Source organism: Sycon ciliatum, chromosome 1, assembly GCF_964019385.1.
Source record: "Sycon ciliatum chromosome 1, ocSycCili1.1, whole genome shotgun sequence".
Classification (NCBI taxonomy): domain Eukaryota; kingdom Metazoa; phylum Porifera; class Calcarea; order Leucosolenida; family Sycettidae; genus Sycon; species Sycon ciliatum.
Window position 1 is genome coordinate 60945460 of NC_088643.1, and position 18710 is coordinate 60964169.

Genomic DNA, 18710 nt, shown 5'->3' on the forward strand with positions numbered 1-18710 from the left:
CATAGAAAAACCCAAGATTGTTAGTAATGGAGGGTTGGTGGGGGTGCCAGTTAGAGGCATTGGAGTTTGCATGTTCTCACAGCAGTGGTCATGTATATGAACAACAGAAAAAATAGTTCATGCTGACCGTTTAACTTATGCATGTCATCTTGACAGACGAATGTCAACAGTCACCGGAATGTTTTTTTTTTAACGGATAAAACATAATTATAACGTGTGTAAGGGGTAGCATTGGTTATGACAACGACACAATGACAATCATGGCAATGCTATAAAGCCGAGCTGCAAGCCATATACGTACATGTAGGAGTAAGAAATACAATAATACCATAAAGACACTGGAGTATAGGGCTGAGTAAAGTTGAATGCTGATCTGATCTGATCACATAGGTGACACAGAGAGGTATATGGCAGTTATTTATGAGGCACATGGACGGGTAAAAGACATAACACATGGACATGGTGCTGTACAGGATTACAATCAGCAGCAGCAGCAGCAGCAACATCAGCAGAGGCAGCAGCAGCAACATCAGCAGCAGCAGCAACAACATCAGCAGCAGCAGCAGCAACAACATCAGCAGCAGCAGCAGCAGCAGCAACATCAGCAGGGGCAGCAACAACATCAGCAGGGGCAGCAGCAGCAGCAACATCAGCAGGGGCAGCAGCAGCAACATCAGTAGCAGCAGCAACAACATCAGCAGGGGCAGCAGCAGCAACATCAGCAGGGGCAGCAGCAGCAGCAACATCAGCAGCAGCAGCAACAACATCAGCAGGGGCAGCAGCAGCAGCAACATCACCAGCAGCAGCAACATCAGCAGCAGCAGCAGCAGCAGCGGTGGGTGGACAGAGCAAAGCGGCTAAGATCGGCAGCAGCGTCGCCCCGTCATGGTAGCAAGTGACAAGTTAGCTTGTCCTGGCCGTGGTGCCGGCCGGCAAGATTTACAGAATGGCACTCACGAGAAGTATAAGCGGGTTGCCTCTGCAGTGAGAGTTTCGTCTGGGCAGTACGGACACTTTAACCTGTCCACACACAGAAAAGAAGACAACAAAAAAAGGATTAGGGAGACAAGTGAAGCAGCTACACCACTCCGCCTGCTACACACCATCATTGCAGTTGCAATGGTTGCACATGGTGAAGCCGCAGCCAGAGGGCACTGTGATTATGAGTACAGCCTAACAGTAGAAGGACACCATCTACTCTACCTTACAATCTACTCTACCTTACAATGTGCGCATACTGTTACACGGTCTTCATTTTCATTTTCCATTTTGCAAGACATTGGGAAAGTATGGGATTCGATTTTTTCTATCTGGTCTGCAAAAGGTCTTGGATTTCTGCGGAATGTTGCATTCGTGCAGCCTGCCGATGCGTAACCCTCAGCCAACCCTCAGTACCACCAGCAGCCCTCAGTACCCTCAGCCAACCCTCAGTACCACCAGCAACCCTCAGTACCACCAGCAACCCTCAGTACCACCACCAGCAACCCTCAGTACCACCAGCAACCCTCAGTACCACCTGCAACCCTCAGTACCACCAGCAACCCTCAGGACCACCAGCAACCCTCAGTACCACCACCAACCGGTGAACCCTCAGTACCACCACCAACCCTCAGTACCACCAGCAACACACAGCAGCACACAGCACACTTACCGCATGCCGGCACGTAACTTGTCCTCGGCCTCCTTGGATATGACATGTCCGCAGCGGAGACGCATTGGCTCCGTGTTCTCGCGCCGTAAGATAGGGCAGGCAAAGAGGCTATGGAAAAGGCACCTGTCACCCAGGTCAACTTCAACCTGCCACAAGGACACACCCATACACACACCCATGCACACACAAACACACGCACGCACACACGCGTGCACACACATACGCACGTACGCACACACACACACACACACACACACACACACACACACACGCATGCATGTATGCACACACGCACACAATAACACCAACAAGAATGATGCGGAATGGGTTAACGTTATAAATACACATGTAAAAATGTTACAGTGTGCGAGACTTAGACCGAGTTTCCTGCATTCGCAGGAACACCACCACCCTCAAGGATCACGGTGCAGATGCAGCTCAGCGGTGGGAGGTGAGTAGATTGGGCCCACCGCAAAGTGACCAAAGACTGAAAATCCCATTCGCTGCATCCATGTTACCCTAAAGCAAGGCCACGCATTGCCCCCCCCCCCCCCCCCCCCTGCTGCACCCCGAGGCAAAGCGTCCTGTTCCAGTTTGCATTTTGTACTGCAGCGAATATTCAGGGTGTACGGCAAGGGGCAGGGATTCCTGGCCTGTTTTTCACAACTAGACATGCAGTTTATACTTAGGCAAATGTGTGGTGCAGGTACATGTACTGACGTGTCTAAAGTGGCAAAGGAGAGCAGCAGTGTACACTGCAGAATGCTGCAACGGGACTTTCCACCTCGCTACAAATACAGGGGGGAAAAGTAGAGCAAAGCATTCAGCATTCATGCAACGTGTTGGCTAAGATCCATGGAACAGTTAAAACTGCACACAGGAGTTGACTCCGGAGTGAACGCTACAAGAGTGCATGTAGTTTGCTGCAGTATCGCACTATATCGGCAAACCGATGTCGGGACATACCATCAGCTCGTTGCGATCCAGTTCGTCGTCCGCCTCGACTCTCAGCACTTTGGTCTTCTCCATTTTTTGGTGCATGTCGACAATGTGTGGGAATGATTTTGTGCCAGCGTATATACTGCATGGTTAAAACGATCACAGACACGCAACCGTACATTTCTTAGAGCATGACAGCAATGAGGCAAGATACCGTAAGCTATAATTGGTAAAAAAAAACTGCATGTACGCCTATTGATGGCACACTCCAGCTCTTGATTCGGCAGCCCAGTGGGTATTGCGTTGAGAGAATACTATCCGCAGCGTAAATAGAAGAGGTGTGTTATGCACATTGCACTTTGCACATTGCACACACACACACACACACACACACACACACACACACACACTCACACACACACACACACACTCACACACACACACACACACTCACACACACACACACACACACACACACACACACACACACACACTCACACACTCACACACACACACACACACACACACACACACACACACACACACACACACACACTCACACACACACTCACACACACACACTCACACACACACACACACACACACACACACACACACACACACACACACACACACACACACACACACACACACACACAAGCACATGCACATGCACATGCACAGACATTGGGCAAGACAACACACACACACAGACAGCCTTATATCACGCACTCTTAAGTTGCCCATGCTCAGAACTGCCTTTGCCGATTACACCCTCTAGCTCGCTGTGTGGATAACTCCGCCTGTTTTAAGAAACTGTTACGCCAATGTCTTGCTTTTTTACGCTAGTACTTATGACTTTCAGCTATGCAAAATTTATGCAAAAGTTGGGCACCCATCTTCTGTTGCCTCAACCATTCGTTCTATCGTGGACATGATCACCTATCCAATAGTCTATTATATTAATTATTCTTATCTTTTTACATCTTTCCCTCGAGTGGATCGATTGTTATTAGGCAATTGTCTGTTATAGCCACCACTATAAATAAAATACAATCCAATCCACACGTGCATGCACACGCACGCACACACACACACACGCGCACACGCACACACACACACACACACACACACACACACACACATGTACACACACACACACACATGTACACACACACGCGCAAATGCAAGCCACCATCCCATTCCCACCTGAAAGCAAAGACAAGTGAGAAGACACTGGAGGCTGCCGTTGCTATGTACAGATAAGAGGATACAGACAGGTTAGGCTGACACGGGCCACGAGTTGCTTACCAGGTAGACAGCGGACTATCCACGCTCTTGCCAAACAGTTGTGTAGCCACACGCAGGAATGAGTTACGCACATCATCCCAAACGGCGGGGCTCACAAAGTCTTTGTACGGAGAATTAGCAAGGCGTTGGCGATACACAAAACTACCGGCAAGACGGCGTATACCTGCACACACACACACACACACAGATACAGACACACACACACACACAGACACACCCACACATACACCCCCACACACATACATACACCCCCCCCCCCACACACACACATACGCATACGCACACACGCACGCACACACACACACACACACACACACTGACAGAGGTGATGTGATTACACAGTTGAGATGCTTTGGCAAAGTCACGGCACAGCGGCGACTGCTAGTGATGCACCACTAGCGACTCACTCTGTATACATGTACATAGCACACATAAGCGGTTCCGCAGTATACTTAGCACACATAACCGGTTCCGCAGTATTACCGGTACTTAGCACACATAACCGGTTCCGCAGTATACTTAGCACACATAAGCGGTTCCGTAATTCTGCGGACTCATCATTCAAACATACGAGTCGGATGCAGGTTTTTGAGCTCCGATGAAATGCTTCTTGTAGACCTTTTGTCATCACACACCGAATGCTGCACGCCACTATTCAAGGCATTAAAATTAAAAGTAGTTCCACATTTGTAATTTTAATGCCTTGAATAGTGGTGTGCAGCATTCCCTGGTTCACATACACCTAACGTTACTTCAAACAAAAGAAATTGAAGTACACACATGCACTGGCGGTGCACGTGCACCTACACACATGCAATGGTATGGCCTGGACTGAAGGTATGGCCGGGACTGAACTGAACTCACCTGGCTGCACTGATGACGTGTTCAGGGCCCGCTCGAACGACTGGAAGTAGTCGATGGCAACTTGCAAGTCTCCCGGCACCAGCGAGATGAAGTGCAGCGACATCAGCTTGAACTTGATCGTGTTGATCTGCTCCTTGTGTTCTCGCGGCATTTGCTGTGCGGTGGAGTTCTCAAAATCCCTAATAAGCCTGGGTCACAGCATTATAGAAGTCATACACAAAATAGGCATCAGGGTCTCCGACAGAAGAAGATACCGGTAAACAGGCTTGGTGTAGAAGGACAGATAAAGTGGCTGCTGCTGCTCCTGATTTTTTAAAGCAATATGCAGCAAGCATCTGTGCCGTTGAGCAGTGGCGTCCTCATGCTGCACAGAGGGAATGTGCCGGAAGAGCTTGCCCCCCCCCCCCCACACACACACAAAGCACATACATGTACAGTCAACTTGGCTAATAACGACTGCGGATATAACGACAATTCGCGAATAACGACTGCGGATATAACGACAATTCGCGAATAACGACTGCGGATATAACGACAATTCGCGAATAACGAGAGCAAAGTCCCATCTATAACTGTACTACCTATAATGAGACTTCGGGTATAAGGACACTTCGCGAATAAGGACACTTTTCTGATGCCCGGTCGAGTGTCGTTATACGCAAAGTTGACTGTGATACAATCATAATTATGTTTCCAAATCAAGGCCAAACCGCAGATAAAGAACTACACCGCAGATTAAGAACTACTCGCATCCATTACACTTCGGAGCTCCGGCTTCGAATGTGACAGTGTGTTTGGCCTAATTCGCTCCTAAAACCATAGCAATTCAAAGAAAATTTTCAAACTCCGCCACCATATTACTCCCGAACTCCAGACCTTCTTTGGCCTTTTTCTTTGCTCCACATGGTGGACGTTTCTTCTTCGATTTATTTTTGAGTCATTGCAGTTTGTAGTCCGATTTGTGGCGTGCCCCTTTCCGGTGACATGGATGGGGTTATGGATGATGGTACCCTGGAAAGTTCCAGTGGTGACCAGGTTCCGAGCGGCTCTGGTGCCAGTTCAGCGAGATCTGGGTCACTCAGGGCGTCTGCTCCTGAAAATTTGGCTTCTGAGGATCAGCGAGATCTTCTTGCCGCCGGGCCTCCGGCTCAGGCATTGGAGCCTTCTGTCAGTTCGGAAGATCAGCGAGATCTTACCCTGACTATGACTAAGCCTCAGGCTTTTGATCCACGTGCCGAGGTGGACACATCCGGCAAGTACCTTATACGAGCTCCGTCTGTCATCACAGACTACATAGAAACTCATTTCCGTCGTGCCCTGACGGACGAAGAGCGAAAGTCTATGCTCACGTTGCATCCGCGTCCTGCCACGGAAGCGTTGATTGCCCCCAAGATCGATGAGTCGGTAAAGAGCTGGATAGGGCACCAGCTGCCTAAAGTTGCTGATGGGAGACTTTCTTTGGTGCAGCAAGCATTGCATGTGTCGGTGGGCCCACTGACGTGCACCTGGGCTTCACTACTGGACACTGACCATGACACTGTCGAGGTGGCAGACGTAATGACCATTGTACAGCGTACACTCGTTCTGATGGGCAATGTCAATGCCTTACTCACCCAGGCACGGCAGCAGACGGTCTTGGAGGCTGGTGGCAAAGAGGTAGCCACATTAATGAAGGGTGAGATGCCTGAGAAAGGCAAATGCTTGTTTGGAGACAAGTTCACGGCGACTTTGACCGAAAAGGTCAAGGCGTCAACAGCTTTGCGGGATGCGGTTCGCCTAACTAAGCCCGCTAGTGCAGCCCCGGCAAGAGCCAGGCCGCCTTTTCGTTCCGGGGGTTTGGCGCCCAACGGGGCCGGGCCCCATTCTCACTTCAGTCGCGCTATCGCGACAGCAACCGGTCCGGGCCACCCCACAGTTCCGGCAGGGGTTATCCAGATCACGGCCGCCGATTCCGGCCTTACCCACCACGGTCCCAGCCACAGCAGCAGCAGCAGCATTCCGGCCCGCCTCCGCAGCGGAGATCAAACCCGTCGGCTTAGCAGCCCGGGGTTGTCCTGCAGATCAGCGAGAAGTTCCTGCGATAGTGCAGAATGCGCGGCTGAATCTGCACAGCCTACCGGATTCCTCTCCGGCAGGCCGAATTTGTCATGCATTGCACAATTGGAAATTAATCACACAGGACCCGTGGGTCCTAGCAGCAGTGGAAGGCTATCGCCTATCAATGAGCAGCCAGCCACACCAGGATCGGTTGCCACAGCCATACCATCTGGCACCAGCAGAGCAAACAGGATTAGACGAGCAATTCCAGAAGATGCTGTCTCTAAGAGCCATACAGAGAGCACCGCAAGAGCCAGGGATGGAGTATCTGAGCCAGCACTTTGTCATCCCAAAGTCCGACGGTCGTTGGCGGGCTGTATTCAATCTGAAAGCCCTCAACCAGCATGTGTGGACAGAGCATTTCAAGATGGAGTCACTCCATCATGCCGTCGATCTTCTCCAGCAAGGTTACTTCATGTGCAAGCTGGACCTCAAGGATGCGTTCCATTCTGTCCGCATCCACCCGTACAGCCGAAGATGGCTCCGTTTTCGCTGGCGGGAAGAGACATGGCAATACCGATGCTTGCCGTTCGGGCTCTCGGATGCCCCCCCCCCCCCCCGCACTTTCACCAAGATCCTGGCACCGGTGGCAGCATTTCTCAGATCTCTGGGAATCCTCCTAGTGGTGTATCTGGACGACTGGTTGTTCATAGCTGCCACAGCAGAGGCAGCCAAGCAATCGGTGAACGCAGCAGCATTTCTGTTGGAGCACCTGGGCTTCATCATCTCCAGGGACAAATCGATCCTGACGCCAGTGCAATCTCTGGAGTTCCTCGGCATAACAGTCAACTCGCTGTCCATGGAGTTTCATCTTCCAGATTGGAAGTACGAGGGCATACGCAAGGACTGTCGCCAAATGCTGAACAAAGGCACTGCCAGCCTCTCGGCACTACGGCATTTGCTAGGGAAGATGCAAGACGCGACAAAGGCGGTACCACTAGCGCAAGCGAGGTCCCGGATGTTGCAGTTTGTTCAGAACCAGATAACGGACGAACAGGAGATCATTGCCTTACTGGACGATGCCCAAGATGACCTCTCATGGTGGATTCACCTGACTCCAGCACAACGGTGCAGGCCAGTTCAGATCGCACCGCCCTCCCTGACTCTGACCACCGACGCATCCAACCATGGTTGGGGTGCGACGTGCAACGGCCAAGTCACAGGCGGCCCTTGGACAATCCACGACGATCGGCACATCAACTGGAAAGAGTTGAAAGCGGTCTTTCTGGGGCTGAAGACGCTGTGTCCCGACCTGACAGATCTAACGCTTCGTCTGGAGATCGACAACACCACGGCCGTAGCGTATATCAATCGGCAAGGGGGCACACACTCGTTCCCGGTGTGCCAGTTGGCGAGGGAGATCTGGGATTGGGCGTATGCTCGTCGGCTGTTCCTGGTTGCAGTGCATGTGCCGGGTGCCAGCAACACGACCGCAGATTACCTCTCCCGTCATCTACTGGTGGACAGCAGCGATTGGAAGCTGGACAGCGACCTGTTTCACTTGATTGTGACGCACGAGGGTCCACTTCTCTGCGATTTGTTCGCATCGAGACACAACAGCCAACTTCCCCAGTATGTCAGCTGGTATCCGGACCCGGACGCAGTAGCAGTGGATGCGCTTTCGCTGCCCAGCCACATGTGGGAGGACGGCTATCTCTTTCCCCCGATAGCATTAGTCAGCCGTTGTCTCCAGTTCATCCAGTACCACCAAATTGCCAATGCCGTACTAGTAGCACCAGCATGGAAGGGTCAGGCGTATTATCCCCAGCTGTTGTCCATGTTACGGAGCCACCCGTGGCGGCTGCCGGAGATACAGGATCCCGTGTTGGGTCCATTCGGCGAATCACATCCGATGGAGGCCAACCGGCTGCAACTAGCCGTCTGGCCATTATCCGGGAGGCCTTTCAGCACACGCTTCCCGTCTATGGGTTTCATCGTGGCGCTCATCAACCCAGTCCAGCTACGAGTCGGCCTGGAACATCTGGATTCGCTGGTGTCAGCGGGAATCGCTTGATCCCTTGGAAGCTGATGAAGTGCGGGTAGCCAACTTTCTAGCTTCCCAATTCGAGAGCGGCAAGCAGTATGGAACACTGAATGTCTATCGTTCAGCACTTTCGTCCGCGTTACCGGTGCGTGCAGATGAGTTGCCCATTGGCCAGTCCCCTACAGTTCGGCGCGTCATGGCCGGTGTCTATAACGAGCGCCCTCCGCAACCGCGCTACAGTGAGACCTGGTGTGTTGCATCTGTCCTGCAATACCTTGCCAGTCTTGATAATCAATCTGTCTCACTTGGCCAGCTGTCTGAGAAGCTGGTGATGCTCATCGCCCTGACCAGAGTCCCAAGAGTCTCAACGTTGCATGCACTCTCCATACAGAGTATGCATAGGAAGCCGGATGGCGTGCAGTTCATCTTGACACGCCCCACTAAGATCCAAAGGGTAGGCTCCGCACCAAAAGAGTTTGTGCTGCCTCGGTTTGCACAGGCGTCTACACTCTGCCCAGTGGTCTGTCTGGATGAGTATTTGTCCCGCACTATTTCTTTGCGGTCTGCTGCTGACATTGGGCTCTTTGTATCAACTCGCCCTCCTCATCAGGTTGTCAGCTCTGCTACGCTTGCTCGCTGGCTAAAGACCGTGCTCAAGGCAGCGGGCATCTCGAGCACATTTACAGCGCATTCAACTCGTGGTGCTTCCACAACGGCGGCTACTGTGGCAGGTGTCACGATGGCTGAGGTACTCGCCGAAGCTGATTGGAGTGGTCAGCATACTTTCATTGAGCACTATTATCGTCCCAGTTCACAGCTGTTCACGGATGCTGTCCTCTCGTCTGGCAATGAGATAACCTCTCATCATGACTCTCGTCAATCATGACTCTGTTCACTCTAGCTCTCTCTCTCTCTCTGGCTCACTTTCGTGCAATATTTGCTCTGCGGACAACTTTGGCTCAGTTGTCGCGCTTTCCTCTGCTTTGGTCTTTATGCAAGTTTGGACCATTCCTGGTATGACCCGTTCTGTTTCCATTAGGGTCCTGTGTAGTTACTAGTATATAAATATAGCACTGTCTGGTAGACTTGTTCTCTGTTGTACCTAATGGCCAACGCAGGTTGAGTTCCATCAGGCTTGTGCTCTGGGTATATCACTTTGAACATCACACTGTCACATTCGAAGCCGGAGCTCCGAAGTGTAATTGAAGATTCCGCAAGGACTGCTTGCAGTCTGATGTGGAATCTGAGTTACACGAGGAGTGGAGGCAGAGAATGTGACAGTGTGTTCCCTCCCAGTTGTCAGTGATGTCTGTGAATAGACTTATTCCCTCCCACACTGTCACATACATGTAAGTCAAGAGCTCCGAAAAAGGCCAAAGAAGGTCTGAAGTTCGGGAGTAATAATGGTGGCGGAGTTTGAAAAATTTCTTTGAATTGCTATGGTTTTAGGAGCGAATTAGGCCAAACACACTGTCACATTCTCTGCCTCCACTCCTCATGTAACTCAGATTCCACATCAGACTGCAAGCAGTCCTTGCGGAATCTTCAATTATTAACAACCTACTCAAGAGCTGGTAGAACATCATGGTCTCTCAGAGCGCCCATTATCTCGTTGATTTGGACATATTCCTTGCTGACTCCACCTTCCTGCATGTCCGCTTCCTGTATGCAAAATTCGCATTATACATATGAAGAACTCCAAATTTGAGAAAATGAGATTTTCAGCTCAGTGTAATCAAAAGGTCGAGAGGCATCACCAGGCAAAATTTCACATTCAAAATCTGACTAGAACCATTTCAAAACTGGAACCCAAATATGGATTTAATAATCGCACATAAAATGAATCCTTTTTGGCCATTATCCGAAAAGTGATGAAATGGATTCAGCGGGTTTTGCATCTCAGGTCTTCACATGTACACACACACACACACACACACACACACACACACACACACACCACACACACCACACACACACACACACACACACACACACACACACACACACACATACACACACATGCAAGAATGCACGTACAAAATATGTGTATTCCCGCATGTACGCACACACACACATGGACGTACTTGCACACACTTACACATAGACGTGCATGGACGCACTCACACACGCACATACACACACGGCAAGTAAGTGCGCTAGCAAATCGGGAAGAGAGAGAGAGAGAGAGAGAGAGAGAGAGAGAGAGAGAGAGAGAGAGAGAGAGGAGGGAGGGAGGGAGGGAGGGAGGGAGGGAGGGAGGGAGGGAGGGAGGGAGGGAGAGAGAGAGAGAGAGAGAGAGAGAGAGAGAGAGAGAGAGAGAGAGAGAGAGAGAGAGAGAGAGAGAGAGAGAGAGAGAGAGAGAGAGAGAGAGAGAGAGAGAGAGAGAGAGAGAGAGAAGGACAATACCACACTCAATAAATACATGACAAATAAATAGACAATCCGTCTAAGTTGCAAGACTGCAGAGACTGCTGGCCTTACTTCGCAGAATTGGCGGTTGATGTCCACGCGACTCTGTCGAATCAGATGTTCGCAGATACAGCGGTCCAGTAGCTTCCGTTTGTCCTTCTCGATCGGACGTGGCACGCACGCAAGAGTGAAGTCTGAAAAGAAATGCTATCAACAAGCAGATAGCATTGCACACAGAGCATCCGTACCACTATCAGACCTACTCCATCCGTACCACTATCAGACCTACTCCATCCGTACCACTATCAGACCTACTCCATCCGTACCACTATCAGACCTACTCCATCCGTACCACTATCCGACGTACTCCATCCGTACCACTATCAGACCTACTCCATCCGTACCACTATCAGACCTACTCCATCCGTACCACTATCAGACGTACTCCATCCGTACCACTATCAGACGTACTCCATCCGTACCACTATCAGACCTACTCCAGAGCTAGCTTGCACAGTGTAGTACACATGCAACGTGGCTACATGACTACAGCGCGTAGCAGAGCAGAGCCCTGCAGTGGCCAGTATGACCCTGTGAGGGGTGATGACCATGATAATGCACTGACTATTCTGACTGGTGATGATTAGGGCTGAGTCGGGTAGCATTTTCTTCGGGTATGGGGTTCGGGTAGTTTTCCACGGGTTGCACGGGTACCCGATCGGGTAATGTTTCCATGCTAACACCACAATGCACCCCTTCCCTTACACACTGGGTAGACATGCGGAGTTTTACATGAATTTGTACACGTGCACTGTACATGATGTCATCTGCGACTTCGGGTTTTCGGGTACTATTCGGTACCCGTCTACCCGTACACACCACTAGTGATAATGGTGATACAGTGACCAGTATGACTGATGACGACTATGCTACAATGACCAGTATGACTCATGATAACCATGCTGCAATGAGTCATTGACGAGTAGGACTGATGATGACGACGCTTAAGCGGGATTCACAGAAGCTTTTTTGCGATGCGACGCGATCTGCGACGGACGCGTGCGATGCGAACTCGCGAAATACCATTCACAGAAGAAGTCAGTGATGCGACAACATCTTGCTGATTTGGCTACGTCACCATGATATTTGCGCGGTTTGATACAACTTGTACAAATTTATAGGCAACTCTTGAACCTTTGTACAACTTTGCTGTAGAAAAGGTCAAAATCGTACGCCAAATCGCTTGTCGCATCGCATCGCATCGCAAAAGTTGAGCCAAGCTCACCTTCTGCGATGGCCTGCGATGGCCCAGTTGCGGCAGTTGCGTGGGGTGCGACGTGGCTGCGATTTGGGGTTTTCCCGGTTTCGCGGCTGTCGCATCGCGTGTCGCATCGCAAAAAAGCTTCTGTGAATCCCGCTTTATTCAGTTAGAGTGGATCAGTGGTAAGTACAAAGCCACTTGAGGAAGAGGAGCAACTGAATACATGCAATCCTGGCTGTATACAAAGGTAGGCAGTACTGCTGCAGCAATGGCGCTCCATGAACACAGCATGCAGTCAGCAATGGTGCTAGGTGAACAGTTGAACACAAAGTGCAAGTCTGTTCACAACTGGTGGCAACAGAGGGAAGCAAGTTTCTTGATTTAGTGTGGGCTGATGATCGCCTTCCAGTGTATGCTACAGTGTAGTCCTAGCTCTCTGCACCTCGCCAGCACTTCCACATGCACCCACCTGTCAGGTGTGCAGCATGCCTGCTCAGTTTCAATTGCCCCACACTCTAAAGTCTAAAGTTCTCTCTAAACACATGTTACAGTCAAGCTTCATAGTACGTTGTCTTCAGAGTAGAGTATTTCATACTGCACATGTACATGTATATCTTCCCGAATGGCTAAACCTACCCTAAACCTACCCTAAACCTACCCTAAACCTACCCTAAACCTACCCTAAACCTACCCTAAACCTACCCTAAAAGCAACCCTAAAAGCAACCCTAAAAGCAAGCAAGCACAACCCCGTGGGGGACTATTCTAACAGCCCAATTCTGTCACAAAAGTAAAGAACAGAGCACAGCAAGGGGAGAAAAAACCCCAGAGAGGACAGATTACATAGAACTGCTGTGGGTACCTTGTCCACGGCCTTTCCGGTCTTGGAGATTTCGCCGTGGTATTTCTTGTGACTCTGCGCACAGCCTTCGCTGGCTTTGCGTGCATTTTGTTGTAGTGACGCCATGTCCTCGGCACTGACATCCTGCGCTGTGCGGCGGAGAGCGCGTTGACACGATCGAATGATGGACAGAGAACACAGCAAGCAGCATGACCCATTGCACACGCACAGCAGGTAGAGTACAATAGAGCCTCAGCAGACATGACTCAAGCACCAACATGTCCTCACTCGGGATACATTTGCAATGCAGTCCCATAAGTTTCAACTAAGTATTGTAACCGTAAACGCATACTTCTGCCAAGATACATGCAGTATTACAGGAAAAGACGTGCCCTCCACCTGGAATGTTTTTCTGAATTCGGGAGGTCAACAGCTTGACTGTTTGGCCTTTAAGCTAACCCTTTTACAGCTACAGGGGTGTGCCAGCCACTGGACAAAATGCTACAAATCTGGCAAATGGCCAGCTCCGCATCTTTATGGTCCTGGCAATTGGGCTTTTGAACTTTTGGGAAATGGAGGCCAAGACAACTACCATCACATTGACTAACTTGATACAGCACCCAAAAGAAGAACCAAAGCGGCATATGACTCGCAAGTTCGCCCAAATTGCATAACTACGGCCGAGTCGACAATTTCAGCTGAAACATGGCGCGAAAAGAAGACGAAAAAGACGGATCATGTAGCAGAGAAAGTTAGGTAAGAGATCAAATCAAGCATGTTCTTTGGCAACCATGATGGCTTTAAACGCAACCCTCAGGGCTGCGTCCTCATGCCAGATTCAGTTGCCGTGACCTTCTGAACGTACTTGATTACATTTCGTGCGCCCTGAAATGTAACTGTACCTGTAACTATCATACCTAAGTGTGCATGTGTGTCGACCTTCATGCAATAACTTGTTCTCTTGTCATGATGCATGTAACACTGTTGCTCCAGCTAGTTCCGCTAGTGTTGTCCGCGCTAGCGCGTTGTTCTCCTAGCGCCTGATCATGTATCGATGCAGCGCAGTGCATGCAGAGATCAGGTGATTGTTGTGTGACGTGCGTGTGGAGCTGGTGCGTGACACGTGCTGGTCATTTTGATACTCCGCCATTTTTTCCTTGCCTTCGTTTGGGAACTGGTCTTCGTTCTTCTTTGTACTCGACTTAAGTTTTAGTTTTGTTGCTCTCCCAAAATACAATGTGAACCATTACTCTCTGGCTGTTGCGTGTGTCTGTTGGAGGGAGTGACTAGTTTACAACGTGGTGCTGAAACCCGGGATTGAACTAGGGCCGTCGTGAGTTGCGACTGCGGAGTTCAGGATGTTGAGTCTGAAAGTCGACGGTTTTGTCAAGCCCTTTCGGGGCAAGAACAATGAGAGCTGGCAACAGTTCTGGGCAAAGTTTCTCGTTCTTGCGGAAATTCAGGGCTGGGATGACGAAGCCAAGCACATGAAGCATTTTCCTCTGTTTCTTGCGGATGACGCGTTCCTGGTATTTCAGAGAATGGCGGATGCGGACTGAAAGAAGCAGGACGAGGTGGTCAAATTGATGCTATCGTCCTTCAGTATGACGAAGTCGGCTGCGTACGAGGCGTTTGTGGTCCGGAAGATGAAGCGTGATGAGCCCACCGATGCATTTGTTGCGGGTCTCAAGCGCCTCGCGGAGTTATCTGGTCACAAGGTGACAGACGACAAAGACCCTGTGGTAGTTCAGCAGTTTTTGAAAGGCCTCCCTGCCGACTACAACCGGCAAGTGCGGCTCAGTCTCGTGGGAAAAGACATGTCGATAAGCGACTGTGTGTCTATTGTTCGAGCTCTGAGAATTCCAGATGCCAGGGGAGGTGACGATGTGTCAGCTGCCGCCTCGTCGGGTGGTGCAGCGGCCAGGAGTGGTCCTACCAGTACCAAGTCACACTCACAAGCTGGATCTAGCGCGAAGCCCTCGGGCCTCTGTTTCAAGTGTGGCGAGCCTGGGCACATCCGCAGGAATTGTCCGAGCAGAAGAGCAGGCGGAGGTGGAAGGAGCCAGCCGATTACCTGTTTGTTCTGCGACAGTGCAGGCCATGTAAAGGCTGAATGCCCTGAGAGGAGAGAATGGCTGGCAAGGAAGGACAGGACTGCAGCTGCCGTGGGAAGTGCTCACCCACAGCCAGCTCGGGCGGAGAACGACTCATGCCTAGTCTCCCTGGCCTCTCCTGGAAAGCTGCCTCGTATATACGTGGATGTGTCTGTTGGAGCGGCGAAATCGAGTGTTCGTGCGCGGGCGGTCATAGACACCGGTTCAATTCGTCCGCTTATCTCGCGGTCCTTCGCCACTCAGCATGGCATCAGCCTTTCACCCACGGCTGCTCCACCCATACTTGCCTTGGATGGTAGTCCCCTAAAGCTAGTGGGGTCAGCTGCCGTTCGGTTGGCCTGTTCTGACGGTGCAGTCTCTCTGCCCAGCCTGGAAGTGCGTATGTGGTCGCCAATCTGAGCATGGTTAACGCTGATGTGCTCGTCGGCAATGGTGTGGTCACTGGCAGTGGCGGGCTTTGACTGAAGTACTCCCGTGATGGTGCCTTGATCGGCGTGGAATTTGGCTACCAACGAGTCGATCCAGAGGACAGCATGAGAGCCTGTGGTGCGTCTTCGAGCGGCGATCGCCACCCATTTCCCAATGTACTTGTGCAGCGTGATGGTGATGATCACTGCGTCGCTGCGTAGTTTGCATTGACGCGTCCAACATCGGTCTTGGCGTCATCCTGGAGACCGATGGCTCTGTCGTGGAGGATCGTTCTTGGCTGAGACCCCACAGTGACGCGCATCACATCAACATCATGGAGCAAGACCCTCCAAGAGTCACCGAACTGGCGTGCTGACCTCGATGTGCTGCTGTTTTATTACCGCAATCGTCCGCACAGCTCGACCCACTTGTCACCCATGGTGGCAATGAGCGGATGGCAACCTCGACATATCATCGTTGATGACGTCAAGGAAGCGTGCGACATGACCCAGTGGGCCTCAGAGTTGTCGTCACGTGTAGCTAGTGTGCGGAATATCATCGAGACGGAGCTCTCAGCCCGGGATTTCATTGACTCACCGAACGAGCCCTGCGTGTACTCTGTGGGTGATCCTGTCCTGTTACTGCGGCCTGGACGAAGGCAGAAGCGACTATCCACGTATGAGCCTGGATGGAGTGTTGCGGGTATCGTCTCGCCATCGACTGTGGTCATGGGCAGACAAGATGAGCGCCAGCACCCAAAGACCGTGAACGTCGATCTGCTGAAGCCTGATTCGCCTGACAACCCTGTGATGAGCACGACGGCCGCTGAGAGTCAAGCAGATTACAGCGCGGCAGCCGATGCTAACGAAGAACCAGACCTACTCGGCATGGAATTGATGCCAGGCTAAGCAGACTTTCCGGATGGTAATCGCTACGGCTTGCGAGATCGAAACGCGACCCAGCCCCCGGCCCGTTACAGTTAAAACGGCCAAGAGTTTTATTGCATTCTTGTCGCCAGGTGATGGGGTGAAATGTAACTGTACCTGTAACTATCATACCTAACTGTGCATGTGTGTGGACCTTCATGCAATATCTTGTTCTCTTGTCATGATGCATGTAACACTGTTGCTCCAGCTAGTTCCGCTAGTGTTGTCCGCGCTAGCGCTTTGTTCTCCTAGCGCCTGATCATGTATCGATGCAGCGCAGTGCATGCAGTGATCAGGTGATTGTTGTGTCGTGCGTGTGGAGCTGTTGCATAACACGTGCTGGTCATTTTGATACTCCGCCATGTTTTTCCTTGCCTTCGTTTGGGAACTGGTCTTCTTTCTTCTTTGTACTCGACTTAAGTTTTAGTTTTGTTGCTCTCCCAAAATACAATGTGAACCATTACTCTCTGGCTGTTGTGTGTGTCTGTTGGAGGGAGTGATTAGTTTACAGCCCACAATGGTTTCCTCGATTTCAACAGAAATCTGTGATATCCGCGACATAAATTTTGAAGAATCGGCCAGGAAAGCTGCAAAGCCTACCATATTTCACACGCAAGATTGAGAACTGAAAAGCTTGTTGCCATAGGGAATTCCCCTACAGAATCAATTAGCGCCAAGAGTACACAACCAAGAGTGGGTTTTTTTCTTCTCAAGCTGGGATTGGTTTACATACTGCGAAACAATTTCATTGCGCCGTTCTTTGGCAGAAGTATGATCAAGTGCGTATGCTTCCAGGCGCGTGTCTTGTTGATACGGTGTCAGTTCATCGGGTTCAAGACACATGGATCTATCGTCAGTTGTTCTCCTTTGACAATCGAAATTCGTTGTACTTTTACTGACCTCCAGTTACGCATGATTTCATCAGTGAGCCGCATGGCCGCGAAAGACTGATGGCATTAAAAATCCCGCAGTAGGCTGGGGCAGCGTTGAGTTGCACCCTCTTGCCAGTCTTGGCTATGTACTCTTGTTAGCACACCATCAGAAATACTGCCCCTCGGCATCCTCCATGGATCCACCGCTTTCCCATGACATGGACTGTGTAACCCATACAAGATCTGGTTGTGTGTGCATTTTTGTTTGTTTGTGTGCGCGTGTGTTTTTTATTTTATTTTTTTACAAAGACCACATTTTAAAAATGCCAAACATGAAGCACGCAGTCACGCACAACATGAATCATGGCAGTGGTGGTGAAGTTTAGGGAGCTCCGCCGACCTGGGGTCTCGACTTCATGGCCACCTAGACGCACCAGGTTATGTGTGGTGTGGTGTGTGTGCATGCGTGTGCATGGTGGATGTATTCTCACCTTTTTTGTACAACTAAATTACTGTCTCCTTGTTCTCTCTATTCTCCTCACTCATACTCTATTTAGAACTTTATTGGGCAATGAACCTACGTGCACAGTCAAAAAGAAGTAGTATAAACAATGTTACCTTCCTCAAATTTCTCCAAAAGCTTGGTGGTGCTCTCCAGCACAGCGTCAATCTGCTTCAAAGAAGAACCTTTCCACTCTGCAAGCTTTTTCTCAGCTTTCAGCAGCTCTTTTATAACAGCCGCACAATTTTCAGCCATGGTGAAAGTATCGCTCTCGAAGAGCTGTAGTTGTTCAAGTGGGCGATTATACAATATCGTGAAGTTCTGCTTTGTTTTCTTCACGGTCCAAGAATCACGGAGCAATAACAAAAAAATCAGTTCGAACTAAATCATAAATGTCATGTAGACTAAAAATTCATTGGCGCTGTTCACTGCACAGACTGCTGGATGCTGATATCATAATCAGCCTACGCGACTCAGTCCTACATGATCATACATGGCCAGCAAGGCTCCCCAAGTAAAGCCAAGGCAAGAC

General features: G+C 50.5%; 1 protein-coding gene across 1 annotated transcript; it reads right to left on the reverse strand.

Annotated features, from left to right (window-relative positions):
• Nucleotides 1-163: 163 nt before the first annotated feature.
• LOC135804703 (E3 ubiquitin-protein ligase RMND5A-like) lies at nt 164-18576 on the reverse strand. The gene is made up of 9 exons (XM_065318643.1): nt 18295-18576; nt 13378-13505; nt 11328-11462; nt 10411-10508; nt 4766-4953; nt 3902-4064; nt 2618-2732; nt 1652-1797; nt 164-1020 (listed from the first exon to the last, which is right to left on the reverse strand). Exons 1-9 carry the CDS (start codon nt 18431-18433, stop codon nt 954-956), a joined length of 1179 nt encoding a protein of 392 aa, XP_065174715.1. The 5' UTR covers nt 18434-18576; the 3' UTR covers nt 164-953.
• Between the last annotated feature and the right edge of the window lie 134 nt (nt 18577-18710).